Consider the following 23,922-nt stretch of genomic DNA (forward strand, 5'->3'; position numbering starts at 1 on the left):
TTTAGGGAGATGAGGCCTCGGGATACTGTACTCTCTTTTTTATAATTAACTCTTTAGGTGCCATGGCCATCCAGGCTATTTTGCTATCACATGATCCTGGCGTCACTTAATCCGGAAACGGAAGAAGAGCACAGTCCTCATTGTACTTTTCCCTGCATGTCAGATGGCGTTAGTGCAGAACGTGAGCGCCCCTGGAAAACGAGCACAAAAAGGGCATTACATTAACCTTATGGCATGGGGCCCCTGCAGTGCCAGAGCCCAGGCCATAGGGGCTGTGTCCTAGGACAGTGGTACTAAACTCCAGTCTTCAAACCCCCACAGCAGGTCAGGTTTTCAGGTTATCCTGCGTCAGCACAGGTGGCTCAGACAGACTGAGCCACCTGTGCTGAAGCTGGGATAACTTGACCTGTTGGGTCGGAGGCTGGAGGACGTGTTAAGCACCCCTGTTTTAGGGCATCCAAAGGGTTAAATGGTATGACGTAGCCTTATTCTATTTTATGTAATACGCTTCATGGGCTATTTCTTCAGGGATCCCAAAATGTTGCTTAATGTCTCATCCAAAAAAATAAAATGTGTTGGAAGGTTTTCATTATTATTTTTTTAAACATTTTTTTTGTTGTTTGTTAATGGACTTTTTAAAGCAGGTTCACCTGGTCCAAATCCAGTGTCGGCACTACTTGGGGCAAGTGACTTTAAATTCCTGTGACTGTAGCAGCAAAATTAGATTGTAAGCCCAATGGAGCAGAGACTCGTGCCTGTAATATTCTGTGCACAGTGCTATTTGAGTACGCAGTCAATGATATACATGGGAAACAATCTGAGTACAAATATTACATTGGAGCATTGTGGAAATATTCTCTGCTTCTATAGGGTAGATGATATATGCTCCTTAAAGCTGTTGGCTGCTGTGCTTTGTGTCTCATGTGCTAGCCTTTAAAGTGATTTAAACACTTCAGATGTAATTGCCAGCATTTTTTGGGACCTGTGACACGTTTCCTTATTGTATTGTTTCTAAGGCACTACATTCGATTGTCAACTCCACAGGACAGAGACTAGTTGTGGCTGCAAGATACAATGTATAGAAGAATTTAATTTCCCATTGTTAGTCGATATGTATGTATGTATGTATACAGTGGCGGCCGCCACCGCAGGAATTTTAAACCGTGGGCAGACGCGGGCTTTTTTTTCTTTAGTTTCGAACAACTCCGGGTAAGTTTTAGAATAAACGCAGCCGCAACAGTATGAGTATATCTATATATATTTATGTGTATGTATATATATGTATATTGTTTACTGGTATTAATCATTTTTAATCAATGTATTTTTGCTAAACCTTTTCAACAGTCATGGGGAATGTGTGCAATATAGAGAACTAGCTGAGAGACCCGGCGTTGCCCTGGATGTAAATGCGTAATAGGTACTGTAGTATTATTTATAAATCGTGGAATACGACTATTTGTTGTAAAGGTTTCATAATAATGTTGAAAAGAAAGATGGAAGAAAATGTAATACGATGTTGTAAAAAAATGGTTTATTGTAAACACACCACAGTACAATGTATATTTTGGTGACATAAGTGATGTAAAAATGTGAGGCGTGTGTCTTCCTAGGGTGTGAGGCGGCGGATGGGTGTTCAGTACGGGTGGCGCGTGGGTAGTGAGTGCTGGCTGTGGGTCGGGGTCCTGCTAGGGTGTGAGGCGGCGGGTGTGTGGCGAGTGCGGGTGACAGCTGGTCAGTGATATTGTTGCGTAGGGGCAGGATGCGGCAGGTGAATGTGTCGAGTGGGTGGGTTGTCTGTTGAATGCGTGCGGCGGGTGGGGGGAGGTGGGAGGTGGTGTGAAGGGGGAGGAGGGGGGAGGTGGTGTGAAGGGGAGGAGGAGGGGGGAGGTGGTGTGAAGGGGAGGAGGGGGAGGTGGCGTGAAGGGGGGAGGAGGTGGGAAGGGGGGGTGGAGGCGGTGGGAAGGGGGGGTGGAGGCGGTGGGAAGGGGGGGGAGAGGCGGTGGGAAGGGGGGGGAGGCGGTGGGAAGGGGGGGGGGAGGCGGTGGAAGGGGGGGGTGGGAGGGGGGGGGGAGGCGGTGGGAAGGGGGGGAGAGGCGGTGGGAAGGGGGGGCTGAGGCGTGGGAAGGGGGGGGGGGAGGCGGTGGGAAGGGGGGGAGGCGGTGGGAAGGGGGGTGGAGGCGGTGGGAAGGGGGGGGGAGGCGGTGGGAAGTGGGGGGAGGCGGTGGGAAGGGGGGGGAGGCGGTGGGAAGGGGGGGGGAGGCGGTGGGAAGGGGGGGGGGAGGCGGTGGAAGGGGGGGAGGCGGTGGAAGGGGGGGAGGTGGTGGGAAGGGGGGGGGGTGGAGGGGAGGTGAAGGGGGTGTGGAGGGGAGCTGAAGGGGGTGTGGAGGGGAGGTGAAGGTGGTGTGGAGGTGAAGGGGGGGGTGTAGAGGAGGTGAAGGGGAGGTGGAGGGGGGGTGGCGGGGAGGTGAAGGGGGGGGGTGGCGGGGAGGTGAAGGGGGGGTGGCGGGGAGGTGAAGGGGGGGGGGTGGCGGGGAGGTGAAGGGGGGGGTGGCGGGGAGGTGAAAGGGGGGGGGGTTGGCGGGGAGGTGAAGGGGTGTGGAGTGGAGGTGAAGGGGGGGGTGGAGTGGAGGTGAAGGGTAGGTGAGGGGGGTGGAGGGGAGGTGAAGGGGGGGTGGAGGGAGGTGAAGGGGGGTGGCGGGGAGGGCGGGGAGGTGGCGGGGAGGTGAAGGGGGGTGGAGGGGAGGTGGAGGGGAGGTGAAGGGGAGGTGGAGGGGAGGTGAAGGGGGGGTGGAGGGCAGGTGAAGGGGGGTGGAGGGGAGGTGAAGCGGGGTGGAGGGGAGGTGAAGCGGGGTGGAGGGGAGGTGAAGGAGGGTGGAGGGGAGGTGAAGGGGATGTGGAAGGGAGGGGAAGTGGAGTGAGGGAGGTGAAGGGGGTGAGGGAGGTGAAGCGGGGTGGAGGGGAGGTGTGAAGCGGGGTGGAGGGGAGGTGAAGGAGGGTGGAGGGGAGGTGAAGGGGATGTGGAAGGGAGGGAAGTGGAGTGAGGGGAGGTGAAGGGGGGTGAGGGGAGGTGAAGGGGGTGAGGGGAGGTGAGGGGTGGGTGAGGGAGGTGAGGGGTGGGTGAGGGGAGGTGAAGGGGGGGTGAAGGCCGCTCACTCACCCGTCCGTGAGGTCCCACGTGGATCTGAGGCGGGAGGCAGCGTGTTGTGCCGCTCCCCCGCTGTGTCCCCGGGCGCTCGCTCGTTCCGCTTCCCCGCTGACTGTAGCGGTGCCGGGGGGGGGGTATCGGGGAGACACTGACACTGGGAGGGGAGGTGAAGGGGGGGGGTGGAGGGGAGGTGAAGGGGGGGGGTGGAGGGGAGGTGAAGGGGGGGGGTGGAGGGAGGTGAAGCGGGGTGGAGGGGAGGTGAATGAGGGTGGAGGGGAGGTGAAGGAGGGTGGAGGGGAAGTGAAGGGGGGGTGGAGGGGAGGGGAAGTGGAGTGAGGGGAGGTGAAGGGGGGTGAGGGGAGGTGAAGGGGGTGAGGGGAGGTGAGGTGAAGTGAAGGCCGCTCACTCACCCGTCAAGCAGGTCCCACGTGGATCTGAGGCGGGAGGCAGCGTGTTGTGGCCGCTCCCCCGCTGTGTCCCGGGCGCTCGCTCGTTCCGCTTCCCCGCTGACTGTAGCGGTGCCGGGGGGGGGGGGGTATCGGGGAGACACTGACACTGGAGGGGAGGTGAAGGGGGGGGGGTGGAGGTGAAGGGGGGGGGTGGAGGGGAGGTGGAGGGGAGGTGAAGGGGGGGTGGAAGTGAGGGGAGGTGAAGGGGGGTGAGGGGAGGTGAAGGCCGCTCACTCACCCGTCCGGCAGGTCCCACGTGGATCTGAGGCGGGAGGCAGCGTGTTTGTGGCCGCTCCCCCGCTGTGTCCCGGGCGCTCGCTCCCCCGCTGTGTCCCGGGCGCTCGCTCCCCCGCTGACTGTAGCGGCGCCGGGGGGGGGGGGGACTGAAAGCGCGGGAAACAGGGAGGCTTCCGGCCGCCGCCGCGAGTGAGGCCGTCGCCATCTTGGGCACTCGGTGCCGCGCAGGCAGGCTCCCTGGCCACTGGCTGTTCCCCCGCCGGGGAGGGGGGTGAGTTGTGAGCGCCGGGGGAGGGGGGGGCATGTATATGTGTGGGGGGGGAGAGGTGGGAGATATAGAGGGGGGGTCTCGCACGGCCGCTGACACTGGGTGGGGGGGCGCTGAAGGGTAATAATAGTGTGTGTCCCGCTGACTGTAGCGGCGCCGGGGGGGGGACCGGGGTGAAAGCGCGGGAGACACGGGGAGAGGAGGAGGTGCGCGCGGGTCACGATGTTCAGGGAGGTGTGTGTGTGTGTGTGTGTGTGTGTGTGTGTGTGTGTGTGACACTGTGTGTGTGTGTGTGTGTGTCACTGTGTGTGTGTGTGTGTGTGTGTGTGTCACTGTGTGTGTGTCACTGTGTGTGTGTGTGTGTGACGCCGTGTGTGACACTGTGTGTGTGTGTGTGTGTGACACTGTGTGTGTGTGGTGACACTGTGTGTGTGTGTGTGGGTGTGTTTTTTTGGCCCGTCACTCCGCCTCAGGCCAATGAGAGGTGTGCGGGGGCGGGCGGCCCAAGGGACCAATGAGATTTCCCCTAGGGACACCGGACATCCAGGCAGGCAAACATACAGTGCTTTCACTAATATAGTATAAGATGAAATAAGAATATATATATATTCCCTGAGGATAATTAATTGGGTTAGATGATTATAAGTAGAATGAGGTAGTAAGGATTAGCTATTTTCAATGAGTATGTACATGTGTTCCAAGTAGGATTACATTTACAATTAGGTTTTTAATGATATATGTATCTTAATATGGTTTTATTGTACCTGTTAATATTTTAGAGTATTTTAGAGTGTTTTAGTAGGTTTAAGTATGTGAGGAGTTAGTTTTTATTGGTTTTTGTTTGTATTACCATTAGAGTATGCACACACATGTTTCTAGCATTAGGGGTAATTAGGAGGTGTTAGCCTATATAAGGCTACCTCCCGACATGCCCCATCAACTCCTGATGAAGTGCTAATTAGCGCGAAACGCGTAGAGGGTTCTGCAAGGTTTACAGGTTCACACGTCTCATACAGAGTGTGATATCTCTTCGGTAGAGGAATCCCTAGCCAAGACGGCCCCTCCAGACGTCACGCATTGAGTGCTCGGCCCTAGCTAAGCTGTGCACTCTCGCGAGATAGCCCGCCTATCTTCCAGTCATTCACTGGGTTGACTTCGGTTCCTGTATCCGGCGGTGACCCGCGGTGCATAGTGAGGAGGTCTGTGTAGTGGCAGTGACGGACGGGTGTGGGGTCCTTATCGCTCATCGCAGCAGCACTTGATTGTAAGTGTGTTATTAAAAGTGGATTGTTGCCTAACATCTTGCCCTCTCTGCGCTCCTACTTTTTTGTATGTTTTGGATGACTATTGTCCCGGCTGATCACAGGAGAGTGGAGGAGCTGCGGGAGGAAGAAGTCCTGATAGACACTTGGAAGTGAACAGACGAGCGCAGCCTCATCATTTGTGGAACTATAGAAGAACTGTCTCTATACGGCCAGTGCCAAGCAAGAAAAAATATTATTGTTATGATAAACACCGGTGGTGGATGGGCAGGAGAACGGTGACAGTCCTGGCCTCTAACAAAAGAGATGTGAATCTGTTTGGAAATACAAAGTATAATATTTATTGTCCTGAAATAAGAAACTGTATGGGTAATCTCCATCAGAGAATCAAACAATAGGGTTAAAATAGGATTTGTATTTTAAATCTACATGTTGGGTGGGAGCACATGTTAGAAGTCGGATAACCTTAACTTTGCATCTCAACTTGTACACAGCTACGTCTCTAATATTACCTTCTATGAAGTTCTTTATGTATTTTGTTTCCATTTTGTTCCTGCAAAAAGTGACAGTTAAATGGAATATGGGAATTATGGGTTTTTTTTGCGTGTACATTCTGCATCTGAGGCTAGCGTCCTCAACTGTCAGAGTTTTTTTTTTTGTTTTTGTTTTTTAAACCCACACCAAATAGATAATTGTAATAATTAACAATCAACATGTTGTTCTTTAGTGACTCCAGTAATTAGTAAGTTGGTATTAAAACGAGTGACTCACTTGGCCATGGTTTAGTGCTGTAGAGGAGTATGACGGAGATCACACCATTCCCTATCCTATGGGCTCACGGTTTCCCGCTTCTTGCTGGTGTTCAAATTCTTATTTCTTCTTTACATGAGGAAAATGTTTGCTTGGTTTCCATTACTTCAGTCAGCAGAAGTCCAAGGGTGGTGCAGGCCCATTGACGATGCATTTTCATTTGTTACGTTTTGCGGTTCTCAAAGATTGATGTTTGTTTAACGGCTAAATGCGCATAAAAGATACATCCTGGGCTCTGCTGCTAGAACAGGACCCAATGTAGCTTGTGATAAACACCATTTCTGATTATTTTTAAAAGGGTGGCGTAAGTATGAAAGAACCTGAAAGATATGTAGGGTCTGAGGTTTCACAAGAGTTGGGAGAATGGGCAGAATTAGTGGGCAGGTGCTTCGTATATGCTTTTTCTATATTTCTATATCTCAGATCTGTAATGTAATTCAGATATCAACTGGATACCACATTAGTGTGTAAACTTCAGAATGGATCCTGAACATTTTGTGTATGTCTATTTTTGTGTTTATTTTGTTAGTATTGATACAGGCAATAGCCCAGCAATTCAAATTTTCCTTCATTGTACAAATCGGGGATGTCACTGTGAGGGCTGAGACTTGAGCGCAGTCACATTAAGAATTTATAAATCCTGAATATTTCATCAGCCGTGTTTTTAAAATGTTTTTTTTTAACATTGTGCAGCTGATTTTGCTGGTTCATTTAAGGTTGCCCTATATCTGAATACTATGCAAATAGATTTTTAGTTATTTATTTTTCCAAAAATAATGTGAATTTGTTAAAGAAACCTTAATATCTAATAACGTTTTGTGGAGGACTGACTGAAGTTTGACAGTTTTCTTTGCTTCCGGGTATAATATATATTTTTTGTGTTTTGTAGGTAAAATTAGAGTTTTGGATGACCGGTTTAATTTTTTTAAATTTAATTCAGGATTGCTTAGTTTCCAAGCCTTTATTCTATATAAATTGTAAGAGGCTTTTGCAATAGTTAGTCAAAATGTATAGTCTGCCAAAACTGAAGTAATTTGGCAATTGTAATATCAGACCAGTGGTTTCCAACCTTTTTTTGATTAAGGAACCCTATGTGAAATTCTGAGGAACCCCCACCCTCTCTAATAGCGCGTCTGAGATTAGATGCATTGTAAGGAACTCCAACCCTCTCACATAGTGTCTATGATCAGATGCATTGTAAATTCTTCTGTATTTGGTGCAAAAAAAAACAACAAAAAAAACAGATGCAGTCTACAATGTCACTTGGCCAAAGCTATTGAACATTAGAGCACATTTTGCTGATTTTAGCGTGATAAATATAACTTTATTGCAGATAGTCAAATAATTGGTAATAGAAAAGAATACAATATGCAGTTAGTTAGTAGCTGAGCGTAAATGTATATCCTGAGCTGTCCATAGAAAAAGGTCATGAGATTTGAACTGGAAGCATACAGCATATTTCTTTCATGCCTTGATGCTTTTGGATCCCAAAATGTGTTATTTATAGCTGACCTTTATTGCATCCAATTGGCATAGTGAAGATTAGTAAATACATAGTATCTTTTGATTTTTCCCATCTTTTTTGTTGCTTTTAAAATGCAATTCTTTTCTTATGGGATAAATAAATAAAAATAAAAAATAAAGTGAAAAACAATACGGGGAGTGACAACAGTAGCATTAACATAATCATGGCATAAATGTAGACACGCTGATCAGCAACTGACCGTAACCAGGGAGTGGTATACACAAAAAGATAGGGGGTGGGGGTAGGGGCTTAGCTCTTCCCCCTGCGGCACCGATCACTTGCCAGTTTAGATAATGAAGGGCCTGACGCGGGTCGCTTCCAGCACAGCAGGCCTCCAAGTACCGGGTCAACGTATGCAATTTCCCCCTCAGGCCGTTATCTATTCCCTTGTTAATATATGCCACGTCCTGTGATTTATGGCATTTGTCTGGTACCGGGTTGCCCCCCCCCCCACCCCCCCCCCCCGCATGCACCTACACATCTTGTATTCAAGAGAATGTGATACTAGTTATAGGAAAATTAATTTTGCTTGTCAATCAAAGTCTCCCTGTATAATATGTGTTGAAGGATCTGTCATAAATAAGATTGAGGGAGGTCATGGGGTGGACAAAAATACAAAGTACTTAGGAGCCAGACAGACTTTTTAGGAGTTTGGCGTTTTTGTTTAGCAGGGGGAGATTCGGCTCGCCCCGCATCCCCTCCCCCTTCGGTCGCTCTGTCTCACTGTGTCTCTGTCACACAGACACTCCTCCCGGATTCGCTGGCCACAGTTTGCAGTGAGAGCAGGGGTGGGCAGTGTTATGGATTGCTTTGTATTGTACTGCCCAGTCTTGGCATGTCAGTCATCACTGCATACAGCACAGGCATCAGGGGTTCAATTGTAGGCAACCAGGATTTTTCCATCTCTGGAGGGAGACCTGTTAGTGCACTCGAAATTGTACAGAAATAAGTAAGCATTCAAAATAAGATGAAATCTATGCTAACAGTGCATGTTTCTTTCCAACTGGAGTTTATAAAGGCAATAATAGTGCTTTTGGGACTGGTTTTTTTTTTGTTTGTTTTTTTCAAGTGCGGCTGCTGATTGGGCAATACCGCACAAATTCTTATGTAGGACCAGGGGAGTTTTTGTGTGGAAGTGCACGATTGGCACTATTGCACTTTAATCAATAACCCCTTTTGTGTGAGCTGCTGCCTTGTGTAATTTCTCTAAACTTCCTACACTTTCCATAATTAAGTAAAAACAATAATGTTTGTTTTTTTTGTACAACATAACATTAAAAGAGCGATCCAACCTCACTAACCCCCAATTTATTTCTTACAGGATGGGAACTTGTAGATCCTCCAGAGCTGGTCCTCACTATATTTTCAGCTCCGGCGGGACCCCCTGGCTCCGCACCAGTATTACTTCCTGGTTTTTAAAGGGGATTTAAATGGCCGTCCTGTAGGAAGTGACAACCAATGATGTTGCAGCTTCTAAGTGGCCTTCAGATTTTGGCTTCTTCTTGTATTTTCAGCGGATGTGGCCCTGCAGTTCCAGTATGCAGTGCGAGTGATCGGGAGCAACTTTGCCCCAACTGTGGAAAGAGATGAATTTCTTGTAGCTGAAAAAATCAAGAAAGAATGTAGGTATTTCCTTCCCTAACATACCATGCTCTTAATTACCAGCAAATGCAATTACTGCATGTGCTGACTTTTGGCAATAATCATTTGTGAACATCAGATGAAGTAGTGCCCAGGTTAATACATTATAATGCATTTACTAATGGTCACAGTAATACTTTTCCTGTTTAAAATAAAAAAAAAGGTAAATAACCGAAAATAAGGCCATATACACCACAGAATGCTTGGTGTATGGCTGTAGATTTTTTTTGTTTGATGTGTCTTATGATCAGATCAATTCATACAGTTCAATACAGTTTATCCAAGATAAAGGCGAGCAAGAAATAGGGCAAATTGTGCTGGTGAAGAGTGAACCAAATGGATATTTGCATCATGTAGAGGAGGTAACTCCACTAGAAATGTCAGCAAATAATGGGGCGCTTTATTTTAATATGGAGAATGTAGCATTACACGTTTTCCCTTTTAAATATGTGGTTTTGTACGAGAGGACAGTCCTTCTCTCCGTATTTGAACGTTATTCTCCTGTGTTTTTGTCTTTAGATGGAATTTGCACATTTCATTAAAGGATAAGGATAAAAGCAATCTCCACAAGCATACTGACGAATAAAACTGCAACCGTGCTTCCAGATTTATTGTGATGTCACATTTCATCTGCAACATACATTTGCAGTTTTATAGGCATAAGATATCGGCAGTTGTAATGGTTTTTATACTTCAGTAAAATGACCACTTAGCGCTTTCATCGCTTTAAATAATGCCAAGTTCAGTAGTACGTTATTTCTCACCATATAACCTGTGTTACTGTTTTGAAGTATAGAAAAGATATACTTCAATATGGATGACATGTTTATTTGGTAGTATTTATTGTAAAAATGATATGTTATTTTATATTTTGGTGCAATGAGTTTCCTATAAAACCGGAACCATATTTTCTGTGCAGAATATTGTAAATAAATAAAATAAGTGTTATTCCGGCTGGAGTTGAGAGAGCGCCAAATACTAGGCATCTCTCTGATCTCTGCTTCTGTGCTGCCAAATATACCAATCTCCCCTCCCCACGTTCCTTATAGGCAGTGTTCGACAAACCTATACATTTGCTCGCCCTGGGCGAGTGGATTTAACCCCCGGGCGAGTAAATATTGGCCCAAGCAGCACACGTTTGGTACTAGGTGGCGAGTAGATTTTTTTGTGATTTGTCAACCACTGCTTATAGGACATTGATTCCCTTTGATCTGTGCATATTTCGGTTTGCTTGAAAGGGAATTCCTTTTAATAAAGTTAGTCCTTATTCCCCTTACATATATAGTCTGTAGATAAGAGCACTTGATTACCTTGTGAAACGTGCTGGTGCAGGATTTGTAAGCATCACCAGGTAGAGAATTGCACCGCTACAAGCTTTAAACTGATCACTTTCTGTTGTGGATTTATCCTGCAACCACTCTATTTGACAAAGGAGCTGGTGACCTTTTCCGTTCTTCTTTGAGAACCGCTTAATAAGTGTGAATATCAGGGCCGCCAACAGGGTGGGTCTGCCATGGTAGGCGTCCTGGGTCCGTTGAGCCGGGGAGGGGGGAGGGCAGCTGCCACTGCAAGTTGGGCCGATCTCTGGCCAGGCCCGTCTGCCGGTCCTCTTGTGGCCGGGCCCCGGCTCTCCCTTAGCAGCCTGCATGATTCTATCCCTTTATCCCTCGCCGACAGGCCTCTCTGACATCAGTGCGCCGGAAGTGCTCTGACATCAGCGCTCTGACATCAGCGCTCTCTGCTTCCGGCGCGATGGCATGAGAGGGAGGCCTGTCGAAGATCGCCGTGGGACAGAGGGATAGAGGCATGCAGGCGGCTGCTGTGGGAAGTGTTGGGGTCTGGCCGCGAGATCACGGCAACCGGGCCTGGCCAGAGGTCGAGCCCAACTTGCAGTGCTGAACGCTGGGCTCCCACATCCACTGAACCCGGCCTGATCATCCACAAGGTAAGTCTTTTTTTATATATGTATTGTGGGAGTCTTTTTTTTTTTTTTTTATATGTTTTTTTTTGGGGGGGAGGGGGCCTTTTTAAAATATGTATTGGGAAAGTGGGGGACTTTTTAATATGTGTGGGGGGTTATTTTTATATGCATTGGAGGGATGGGGGTATTTTTTAATATGTATTTTGGGTTGGGGGTCTTTTTAAACGTATTGGGGGTCGTGGGGGTATTTGTACAGTATATGTATTGGGGGCTTGGGGGAATTTTTATATGGGTTGGGGTATTTTTTTTATATGTATTGGGGTATTTTTTTATATGTATTGGGGAGGTTGTTTTTATATGGTATATGTATGGGAGTATGTATTGTTTTTTATATGTATTGGGTAGGTGTTTTTTTTAATATGCATTTGGGGGGGGTGATGAAGGTTGTATATATTTGGGGGGTGGGGTTTTTTTTTTTATATGTATTTGGGGGTTGGAAGTTTTTTGGTATATATCTTGTGGGGGGAATTGTGTGAGGGGAGAGGGAATGAGTGAACGTGGGGTAATTGACAGGGAGAAGAGAGAGGGTGAGTGAGGAAAAGAGAGAGTAAGAGTGTAAACACATTGTAAGATACCTCCCAGGAACACCCAATATGTAACAGGGAAATGACAGCATTTAAAGTAAGAATAGCCTAATAATTTCTTCTTGGCCATCATTTCATGCTTCAGTAGCCTGGCTACAATCATTACCGTCTTCCAGAGTCCTTGTCTCCTAGTATTGCTCATGATATATCTATAGACTGCTGGAGTAGATTTGGTAGAAGGTGACAGCAATAAAAAAGAAAATGTTAAAAACTGGATCTATTAAGAGAACCTGCAGATGGATGGAAAACAATGACATCTGTATGGCAAAGTCATGTTTGGTTTGAGATTTAAAAGCTTTCAGGATCATCAGATGTTTTCTCCCTTTTTTTACTGGGAATAATATATTATGTGTCTTAATCTCACCAACATATTCCGCGGTGCAGTACAAGTGTTGCTTCTTTTCCTTTGGCAGTTGTGAGACAGAGGAGAGAAGCAGACGCGGCTCTGTTTTCAGAGCTTCACAGAAAGCTCCAGTCTCAGGTAAATGTTTGTTAAAGGGACAATCCCTTCTAGGACCGATGTCTGCTAGATTGTAAGCTCTTTGGGGCAGGGATTCCTGTTCCTAATGTTTATTTTTATGTTTTAAGCACTGAATCCCATTGTGTCTAATATCATTTCACTTCGCCTACGTGAGTCGCTATTCATGGATGGCTCTATACAAATAAAGATATGCATGCTAATGACAATTGGCAAGTAATAGTGTCGGTCGATATTGATAATTGGTTTAAGGTATCACGTAACACACACCGTTTTGCCCTCATAAGAATTTGAGAGGCATTTTCTGTGGAGGTGCCCGAGATTGCAGAGTCCGTAGCGGTGCAGCTAAATCTAACACGAACGCTATCCATGGGTAGCTTTACTAGCTGCACAAATATTCAGTTTACCGTGCAGCAAGTCACCAGCATTGGCCTGTTATTGGCAAGTGGCAGAATGCTATTTCACACCTTGTTTATTGATTGCCCCCCCCCCCCCAAGATTTTGTTTGCTGGATTTAAATTAGTAACCATTCCACTTTTGCAGCTGGTCCCTCTAGCTCTGCAGGCCTGAAATTATTTAGCTGCGGTTTGTATCAGCATTGGGTCATTTGTTAATTTGCACAAGTTGTGTGACCCTGCCCTGCATGCAAAGATTTCCACCTAAAATAATTCTGTTATACTTTTTTTATTTGTAGGTGGAAAATTCAAAACTGCATTTAATTGGTACAATGGTTTTCTTTTTGCCCCGACTAATCTACTAATTTTGTTTAATTGACTTTACTCAACAGACTCATCATATTTCACCATACATTCTATTTTTGAACTTGTAGTTATACAGTTAGTGCTAGTGTGTAATTACTTTTTTTATGTAGAGATGCATGTCACATGGATCTACAGTATAAATACTAGTAGACTTAAATCCTAGTTTTCATATACTGTAATTATAGTCCAACCAAAAGATTAGAATAGAGTTTTTATAAAAAGCAAAACAATTTATTCCTTGGAGAAAAATTCATATCCTTAATCAGTTGTCTCGAAACAAGATTATTTTTGTAGGCTGCATAATGAGGTTTGACAAAAAGTAACTGAAGTAAAAATAACTATTATTTTATTAGGAATTTTGGGGGTGAAAAAACGCAAGGGTAGCAAAAATAAAATTGAAGGGGGATAAACACGTTCGATAGCAGGGCCTGTGCTGTATCAGGTCTTTAGGGCAGGAAAAGGTAAAAATCTAATTTTTTAAATATTTTTGTAGGTAGACTTTTATACATCCCCCACCCCAATGAGTAGCCTATAATAAAATAAAGAAAACTAGGGTGTTACAATATGTTTGCTAGAATGTAAGCTGAAAAAGAGCACCATGCATTTCAAATATTTTTTTTATTTTTTTTAATCTTTCAAAATGATTTATGTTGTTATTGTAGTTGGCATCCTCGTCAGTAGATTTTATACAAATGTGTTATATGAGGATCACAGTTTGTTAACTACAAGTCATTCTGAAGCACTGGATTTTTTGCACTGCTGTAAGTTGAACACCTTCGCAGGTGTATGTTCCTTGAAACCAAACGTTGCTTCTAAAAAGCCTGCAGTGCTTTAAAAAAAAAAAAGGGGGGGGGATAAAATTGTGCAACAAATTGTTTGTGCCAACTGATGGAATGCAGAAGTAAAACGGAACTTGTAATGATTCTTATTTTATAATCATATCTTTGTGTATTCCAGGGTGTGCTGAAGAACAGATGGTCTATACTCTACCTCTTGCTTAGCCTTAGTGAAGACCCTCGTAAGCAGCCAAACAAGGTAAGCGGTGACTTTAATAAACTGAAGCTATCAAGCAGTGGTAGTGGGTTTAAACCTAGCATCACTTGACCTTGGGCAAGTTCCAATTCTGTAGTGTGGATAATGCAAGTGTTATTAGTTTTTCCTTTTTAAGTATCTAAGAGGGTCTTCAGAGATGATGGCTTCTTTCTGGTTTGGCGAGTGAAAACCACTTGTGTTTTGGGGGTAAAAGTACAGAGAAAGTTAGGATTTTGGAAACCTTCCTTTAGAATATAAACCCATCGGCCTATTTTATATATAAATATATATATATAGATATAGATATCTATATATATCTATATATTTATATATATATATATGCACACGCACACACACGCGCATACACCATCATGCTAAAATGGAAACAATTTCGCAGAGGATTGTGTAATCGACATGCACTATTTTCCTTACGATCTTTGTCATTTATTGACAGTGTTTATTATGGAGACCTTGCACATTTTCTGCCGTCAGAAGTTGAATGTAAAAAAAATAATATATAATAGACCTAGTCCAGACATCTATTCTATAAACTAAGATAGCTCCGAACCAGCACCATCGCATGGAAAGCTACATTGGATCGGCACTATTGCAGTTTATAGAATAAGGTTCTTAGTTTGTGTATGTTCGTGTAAAGTTTGCATACAAATGAAGCAAGAAGTTTGATATGGCAGGCCTTATTAAACTTCTTGCTTCATTTGTATGCAAACTTAAAAATTATTTAGAATGATTTTCCCATAATTTTCAAGTTCACAAGCATGAATAGGCCAGGTGACAAGGTAGAAAACAGGCTCATCCCCTTGAGGCTGCCTTGTTTGTTACACAACTAGCAGTTGTTTTTGTTTTGTTGCAGGTATCTAGCTATGCGGCACTATTTGCCCAAGCTTTGCCTCGCGATGCCCATTCTACACCATATTACTATGCCAGGCCGCAGAGCCTCCAGCTTAACTACCAGGATCGGAACGTGCAGTCTGCACAGAGCTCTGCCACCATGGGCAGCAGTGGGATTGGCAGTATAGGCATGTATGCCTTGAATGGACCACAGTCCCTTGTTCAGGGGTAAGTTACTGCCCCAAAGCAATGATGCTTAATACTGTATGTCCTTTCTGATTCTTGTTTTAATTTCTTGCTTTTCTTCTCTGTACCACTTTCTGTTTTATGATCAGTGGCATTGCCAGACTACTTGCCAGTCATATGGATTGGTTAAATAGCGAGTAGTGAGATTCCTGTAAGATGAGCGCCAGAGTTTTACTAATGATTTATTTTGCAGTCAACCGCAGTCTCTCCTGAAAACTGTGCACCTGGGATACATGTGATTTTTACTAGCCTTGCAAATGTGTAACAAGCGTTGTACTCCTGACACCGGGAAGTCATTCACAAAGAAAATGTTTTGATTCATAAGTAAAAGGTAAAAAGATTAATATCAAAGCAAAGGTAAATCAATCCTACTGTCGGTGTACACTGTACAGTATGAAAGAGCACTGCTGGCTCCTTTTAAAAAGTGCTTTAAGTATCTTCAGTCTTGATGTGCTTTTACAGTGCCCCCTTCATATTGCCATCCTAACATCCCATTGATGGCTGTCACATGTATTGACCAGATGGCAGCAAACTCCTGGAAGTGCTTGCTCAGCAGTTTCATCTGTAGATAACATGAGCTAAGATTACGTGAGCTACAGGCGCTGAGATTTTGCTGTGTTTGCATTGGAGAAGAAGTCGCAAGAATCTGATGCATTCACTCTTATTCAATGTTAATTCAGAGCAGCACTGACAACTACTGTACATGGACACTGTTCGATAAATACAGATTAACACACAAAACAACGCATTAAATAATGGATGCTGTGTTCTTAAAGCATCATTGCCTTTGAAGAAAAAAATTAAATCACCCCTCCCTACATTTGAAGCAGGGGGTCTACGGAACTGAACCACATTGAGTTCAGCTCCAGGCACCCTTGTTACCTGAGATACATGAAAAAGGGCTGCTGGTATTTCTCGGCAGTTTAAAGGACACGCAGGTCAATAGGAAGCCGCAAGGGATGATGTTGCGGCTTCCTATTGGTCTTCAGGACCCTGAAGCAGCCATATTGGATGCTCAGCCAGGTCAGCTGCTTCTGAGGTATGTACCTCAGGAAGCAGGGGGTACCCAGAACTGAAATCAACATGGATAAGTTCCAGAGACCCCCTGTTTCAAAATTCGTAAAAAAACAACAAAAAAAACAAGAGGTAATGGTTCTTTCATTATTGTTTTGAATAGCACTACTCTTAAATACTGTACTGGCATTAACGCAATGCATTGGGTTAACGAATGCAATACATTCTGCTATATCTGTAGGTAAATGGAACTATTGATAACTCTTTCGATCGTGTCACCTATTGGTAGTGAAGTAGAGGTGCAGACATGGAAATCTTGGCGTCTGACCCTATAGATGTATGAGGCTTTTTATAAATGAGCTCAAATTAACTATGCCAAAGAGAAAGTGCTTTTGTTCTCAAAGGCATCTATGTTCCATACCAAGATAGTTCTATAAAGCCACTTATGTCTGTATTTTTACTTACTGTAGTGCTACTATCACAGCACAAATTGATCGTTTACCTTGGTACATGTACTGTGCATATCAGTCTTGCATTAATGGGAACATTACAAAATACATTAAATAATGCATATAGTTTAAATGTCTCTATAGATCAAGTTGTGTTTAAATAGTCTTTGTATGATTAATAATTCAGTAAATGGTGCCAGAAATAACATTACCTGAAAAAGTGTTGTTTTTTTTTTAAATTACATATTTGCAGATGTTTTTTCTACCAGTCTATTTTGTGTTGTACTGTAATTTAAACTCTGCAGTACTCTCTAAAGCTGAAGATCTATGGGGTTTTCCCATGGCATGTCTTGATATAACTGAGACCTGAAGTGCTTTCTTCTTCCAGACAGTCCTATCAAACTACGGGCATGGGGGATTCTCTCCGCCAGCAGTTGGGGTCGCGCCTTGCGTGGAATTTAACAGCTGGTCAGCAGCCGGCTTCGCAGAATACTACCTCCAAAGGCCTTCCCAGCACCATCGCTCGCAATGTCCCCAGAACTAGGAGAGAAGGGGACACCAGTGGTGAGGAAAACATGTTTGTAGGGCGCGCCATTTATTATATTACTATCTGTACTAACAAATCTAGCATTGTACAAAGTGTAAGAACATACAACCGTGTGATTACCTTCCTTAGAAAGATTGAATATATTTTTTAAATTAAGTTTACTTCTTTGTATGTCTTCTCCCTTACTTTAACCCAGTGCATGCAGGAGGGCACATCATTTTTTAATATAAAAAGGATTTTATTTTTGGCCAGTTTGTTTTCTTTTATTTTTTTTGCTCCTCTGTTTTCAGGATCTGTTGAAATAACGGAAGCATCTCTAGTAAGAGACATTTTGTACGTTTTCCAGGGGATTGATGGGAAATACATCAAAATGTGCAGTTCTGAAAACTGCTACAAAGTAGAAGGCAAGGTAAAAATGAAGAATTGTAATTTATATATGCCTCTGGTACCAGAGGGACTAGCGAAGCCCAAGTAAAGGAGGTTGTACTATATAAGCCGAAGCTGCAGTTTGGCCTGAAATCTCAATAGTCTTGAATAAGAATTGTCAGACATAAATGACCCACCCAAGCGGCCGCTTGACGTGTTCATAGAAAACGACCCGGAGAGACTTATTCTATATCCACTGTAGAGGCTGATCGGGTTCTTTTTTTCTGATGAAATTCTCTATAGACTCTAGTGGGGTATTTAATCTGAAAACAGGCCAATCGGCCGCTTTGGCGAGTTTAGAATAAGTTTGTAAGTGTAGGATTCACCAGCATGTCCACTCGTGCCTAAAAGTGTTAAATTGCAGGAAAATACCAACATTCTCTGTGTCCGTTTTAGCAAAAGGCACCATAACGGGCCATAATCTAGGAGTTTGTCAAATTTGGAGCAAGTCGGGTTTTCTATTTTGGCTTTAAAGAAACGCCCTTTTTCTATAGATATTGGTGCACAAAATCGGTTTGTCACCGTTTCTAGTACATTTTCTTATTACCCAGACATTGGCCTAATGTGAAGTTCTGATGATTTTTTGTGTATTGTTCTTACCTGTGTCTAATAATAATAAAAAAATATATTTATATACAATAATGAATATATCATTTCTCAAATGTGTTATATTAATATTGCTGAAAACACATTAACCAATATATTGCACACATGATTTAATGTAAGTGTATTATTAGATATAACATTAGATGTTGGATTGAGATAACCGGCATAGAATGGTTATAATATTTGTTGGTTTGTGGATGAGTAGTGCCATCTAGTGTCCAAAATGTGGTGTTGATTTCCCTTAGCCTTGTCCATGGAGATTGATTATACCAGGGATGGGCAATTATTTTTGCTGGGGGGCACTTGCCGAGCTTTGGTAAGCTTTATTGCCCACACACACTTAATATAGAATTTACATTGTCTGTGACCCGCAAAGTTATCAAAGCTCCCCTCCTCACCAGCTTCTCCCCTTTCCCACTCACTCTCTACCCTCCTATTTTAGTTCACCCCACTCTCCCTCACTCCCCTTTTCTCTCCCTCCCTCGCTCCCCTTTTCCTTCCCTCCCTTCTGCCTCCCTCGCTCCCCCTCTCCCTTCCCCGGGCGGCGGCGGTGACAGCAGCTCTACATCGGGGGGGGAAACAGCAGTGCGGCTGGAGCCCACCCATGCAGTGATTACAGAAGCTTGGTCTGACTTCCGGTCAGTCTTAACTTCCATGGGAACGCCTGGTTGGGCTCTAGCTGCACTGCTGCTTCTGAAGCTGCCTCTGTTGCCGGCACCACAGGCACAGACGGAGGAGCAGGTGCCTACCTGGGTGGGCCACAGGCAACTATCCTGAGGGACGCACTTTTTCCAACCTTGCTTTGCTGGCCGAGGAACCTGATTACACTTTGTGTGCATCAGGATAACATCAAACAGCCCTTACACACATTATTTAAAAGTAGTTCTTCGTATACATATATACATAGCTTAATACATGCACATCCAAAGACATCAGTTTGGTAACAAAGCCTTGTAAATAAAGGGTACTAACATTAATATATACTCAATGGTTGAACTGTACAATGCATGCATTGTTATTTTGTGTCTCTATATCAGGAGTAGCTAACTCCAGGGCTTCCAGCAGGTCAGGTTTTAAGGTTATCCCTGCTTCAGGACAGCTGGCTCAATCAGTGGCTCAGTCGAAGGCTGCACCACCTGTGCTGAAGCAGGGACATCCTTAAAACCTGACCTGCTGGTTGCTCTTGAGGACTGGAGTTGCCCATCCGGCCTTAAATCATTTTAAAGAAGAGATCCTTAACAGTGCTGAAAAGCTTGGTTATCTTGCACCCCCAGTCACAAGATGATAATTCATAGTCATTTACATTTAGTTATGATTTTACACTCACCGTGTACAAATCATCTTTATACAAAGCTCCCTTTCTAAAATCAGAGATTTTCTAGCAATATAACATGTTTCTGTTTCCAAATATCAAATATTTTTACATAGATTTTAAGCCGTTACATAGTAAATAGTCTATCATTTTCACAATTTCAAGTTTATAATTTCTTGTATATAGCATTGTCTGCGTAAACAACGCTGTTCATAATATTTACAGATGTAATCAACCTATGCATTAGCTAAAGCTAATATTGCTTGTGTAGGATGTAGTGGCTGTTGAACGCGGTCTCACTTCCAAAATGAGCCGACTGCTTCATTTATGCAGAAGGTTTGTCATCTCATAAATGTCTCCCTCTTAGGTGGCTCTGTCGAAGTCCCTGAAAGATACCACAAGCCGGCTGGCGGAGCTTGGGTGGCTTCATAATAAAATAAGAAAATATACAGACCAGAGGAGCTTGGATCGTGCATTTGGACTTGTTGGACAGGTATGTTGCATGTGTTTGTAGAAGAGCCATCAGGGTTTTAGCCAGAGATGAAACTGCTCTAGTCATAATAAAATGTTTGCATGACTCCTGAAATAAAATTTAATGTTCAGTAAAAAAAGAAAAAGTTATACTTGAGCTGATTAAAAAAAAATAAAAAAAATATATATATATATATATATAGATAGATACATACATACATACATACATACATACATACATATATATACATATACATATACATATTTTGCTTAGGATAATGTCAATATGATGGTTCAGGACTCCTGAGTAATGGACAATAAATCCCACGGAGTTGTTACAAATATTTGCTGATTTGCTGCTAGTACTGTCGATATTTTTAGCGTCAGAGACCAAGGAACCCGTCTCCTCGGAGTCTGGAACAGTGCACATTCATTTTCCAGCATTTTTAATGTGTTTTTTTTTTTCCTATCTCTGTATTGCTGTATTGGCTTTCTATAAAGGGTCAATCAAGGTACAGTTTTCTTTGTCAAATTACTTAGTTGATAGTTGGGCCATGCACCATTTACCTATATTTTTTAGGAATCTATTTATGTATAAAATGTTTTACGAGGAAGTAATACATTGAGAGTTACCTCTCGTTTTCAAGTATGTTCTGGGCACAGAGTTAAGATGACAAATAATACATGGTTACAAATTTAGTTACATAAGTGAACATGGTATAGAATACATGTAATGAAAAGTTCAGTCCGCGCTCTGGCTCTTTAAACTTGGAGTGTTGGTCCCTCTCAGTTCTCTTGCTGCTTCTGTGTTTATGAGGTGTCTCCCCCACCTCCAAATGTGGTCTCCACCGGAACCCCGATGGTGATACCAATATCAGCAAAACAAGAAAAAACACAAAAGCGCACCAAGATGAGAGATAGATATTGTATTAGCAACAAATAATAAAATTAGTAACTTACATATAAAATTTCTTTAATAATCCCCGATTCTGGTGTCTATCACAGGAGTAGGGCATCACATAGGAAGTATGAAGGGTAATCTCAGTTCTGAGAGATCAGACCCGCGCGCTGGGGCTGTCTCTGTTCACTCTCCTGTCCTCCACGTGTGGTAGCGTGGTGCGGAGTGTAGCGCGCATGTGCAGGAACCGGGGCCTTCAATAGGTGTCCCCTTAGGATGCCTGTCCGTTTTTGATAGCATAGAAACGATCGGAAATAAGCAGGAACGGTACACTTGAGTGTGTACTGGTGGTGGGTAGTAAAACCGCCAGCCACAACAGTCGCGACGCGTTTCGTTTAACAAAGTAAACTTCTTCAGGCAATATGATGTTGTGGCTGGCGGTTTTACTACCCACCACCAGTACACACTCAAGTGTACCGTTCCTGCTTATTTCCGATCGTTTCTATGCTATCAAAAACGGACAGGCATCCTAAGGACACCTATTGAAGGCCCCGGTTCCTGCACATGCGCGCTACACTCCGCACCACGCTACCACACGTGGAGGACAGGAGAGTGAACAGAGGACAGCCCCAGCGCGCGGGTCTGATCTCTCAGAACTGAGATTACCCTTCATACTTCCTATGTGATGCCCTACTCCTGTGATAGACACCAGAATCGGGGATTATTAAAGAAATTTTATATGTAAGTTACTAATGGTATAGAATACAAGAGGTTGCATGCACAGTTAAAGATAATATATATTACTAGCTGAGAGACCCGGCGTTGCCCGGGGATGTAAATGCGTAATAGGTACTGTAGTATTATTTATAAATCGTGGAATACGACTATTTGTTGTAAAGGTTTCATAATAATGTTGAAAAGAAAGATGGAAGAAAATGTAATACGATGTTGTAAAAAAATGGTTTATTGTAAACACACCACAGTACAATGTATATTTTGGTGACATAAGTGATGTAAAATGTGAGGCGTGTGTCCTTCCTAGGGTGTGAGGCGGCGGATGGGTGTTCAGTACGGGTGGCGCGTGGGTAGTGAGTGCTGGCTGTGGGTCGGGGTCCTGCTAGGGTGTGAGGCGGCGGTGTGTGTGGCGAGTGCGGGTGACAGCTGGTCAGTGATATTGTTGCGTAGGGGCAGGATGCGGCAGGTGTGTGTCGAGTGGGTGGGTTGTCTGTTGAATGCGTGCGGCGGGTGGGGGAGGTGGGAGGTGGTGTGAAGGGGGAGGAGGGGGGAGGTGGTGTGAAGGGGGAGGAGGGGGGAGGTGGTGTGAAGGGGGAGGAGGGGGGAGGTGGCGTGAAGGGGGAGGAGGTGGGAAGGGGGGGTGGAGGGGGGTGGGAAGGGGGGTGGAGGCGGTGGGAAGGGGGGGAGAGGCGGTGGGAAGGGGGGGGAGGCGGTGGGAAGGGGGGGGGAGGCGGTGGGAAGGGGGGGGGGAGGCGGTGGGAAGGGGGGGAGAGGCGGTGGGAAGGGGGGGCTGAGGCGGTGGGAAGGGGGGGCGGAGGCGGTGGGAAGGGGGGGGAGGCGGTGGGAAGGGGGGTGGAGGCGGTGGGAAGGGGGGGGAGGCGGTGGGAAGTGGGGGAGGCGGTGGGAAGGGGGGGAGGCGGTGGGAAGGGGGGGAGGCGGTGGGAAGGGGGGGGGAGGCGGTGGGAAGGGGGGGGGGAGGCGGTGGGAAGGGGGGGAGGTGGTGGGAAGGGGGGGGGGTGGAGGGGAGGTGAAGGGGGTGTGGAGGGGAGCTGAAGGGGGTGTGGAGGGGAGGTGAAGGTGGTGTGGAGGTGAAGGGGGGGGTGTAGAGGAGGTGAAGGGGAGGTGGAGGGGGGGTGGCGGGGAGGTGAAGGGGGGGGGGGTGGCGGGGAGGTGAAGGGGGGGGGGTGGCGGGGAGGTGAAGGGGGGGGGGGGTGGCGGGGAGGTGAAGGGGGGGGGGGTGGCGGGGAGGTGAAGGGGGGGGTGGCGGGGAGGTGAAGGGGGGGGGTTGGCGGGGAGGTGAAGGGGTGTGGAGTGGAGGTGAAGGGGGGGTGGAGTGGAGGTGAAGGGTAGGTGAGGGGGGGTGGAGGGGAGGTGAAGGGGGGGTGGAGGGGAGGTGAAGGGGGGGTGGCGGGGAGGGCGGGGAGGTGGCAGGGGGGTGAAGGGGGGGTGGCGGGGAGGTGAAGGGGGGGTGAAGGGGGGTGGAGGGGAGGTGGAGGGGAGGTGAAGGGGAGGTGGAGGGGAGGTGAAGGGGGGGTGGAGGGCAGGTGAAGGGGGGTGGAGGGGGGTGGAGGGGAGGTGAAGCGGGGTGGAGGGGAGGTGAAGCGGGGTGGAGGGGAGGTGAAGCGGGGTGGAGGGGAGGTGAAGGAGGGTGGAGGGGAGGTGAAGGGGATGTGGAAGGGAGGGGAAGTGGAGTGAGGGGAGGTGAAGGGGGTGAGGGGAGGTGAAGCGGGGTGGAGGGGAGGTGAAGCGGGGTGGAGGGGAGGTGAAGGAGGGTGGAGGGGAGGTGAAGGAGGGTGGAGGGGAAGTGAAGGGGGGGTGGAGGGGAGGGGAAGTGGAGGTGAGGGGAGGTGAAGGGGGGTGAGGGGAGGTGAAGGGGGTGAGGGGGGTGAGGTGAAGTGAAGGCCGCTCACTCACCCGTCAAGCAGGTCCCACGTGGATCTGAGGCGGGAGGCAGCGTGTTGTGGCCGCTCCCCCGCTGTGTCCCGGGCGCTCGCTCGTTCCGCTTCCCCGCTGACTGTAGCGGTGCCGGGGGGGGGGGGTATCGGGGAGACACTGACACTGGAGGGGAGGTGAAGGGGGGGGGGTGGAGGTGAAGGGGGGGGGGTGGAGGGGAGGTGAAGGGGGGGGGTGGAGGGGAGGTGAAGGGGGGGGTGGAGGGGAGGTGAAGGGGGGGGTGGAAGTGAGGGGAGGTGAAGG

General features: G+C 46.2%; 1 protein-coding gene across 2 annotated transcripts in view; it reads left to right on the top strand.

Annotated features, from left to right (window-relative positions):
- TUBGCP3 (tubulin gamma complex component 3) overlaps positions 1-23,922 on the top strand; it is a 101,445-nt gene that overhangs the window by 25,385 nt on the left and 52,138 nt on the right. For both annotated transcript variants that reach the window (XM_075590687.1, XM_075590686.1), the window contains exons 2-8: positions 9,211-9,318; positions 12,316-12,383; positions 14,099-14,176; positions 15,045-15,250; positions 17,120-17,295; positions 17,569-17,687; positions 19,990-20,115. In XM_075590687.1, the coding sequence (XP_075446802.1) occupies positions 9,211-9,318; positions 12,316-12,383; positions 14,099-14,176; positions 15,045-15,250; positions 17,120-17,295; positions 17,569-17,687; positions 19,990-20,115 (881 nt within the window). The remainder of the gene's footprint in view (positions 1-9,210; positions 9,319-12,315; positions 12,384-14,098; positions 14,177-15,044; positions 15,251-17,119; positions 17,296-17,568; positions 17,688-19,989; positions 20,116-23,922) is intronic.

Source organism: Ascaphus truei, chromosome 3 (genome assembly GCF_040206685.1).
Source record: "Ascaphus truei isolate aAscTru1 chromosome 3, aAscTru1.hap1, whole genome shotgun sequence".
NCBI classification, from domain to species: Eukaryota; Metazoa; Chordata; class Amphibia; order Anura; family Ascaphidae; genus Ascaphus; species Ascaphus truei.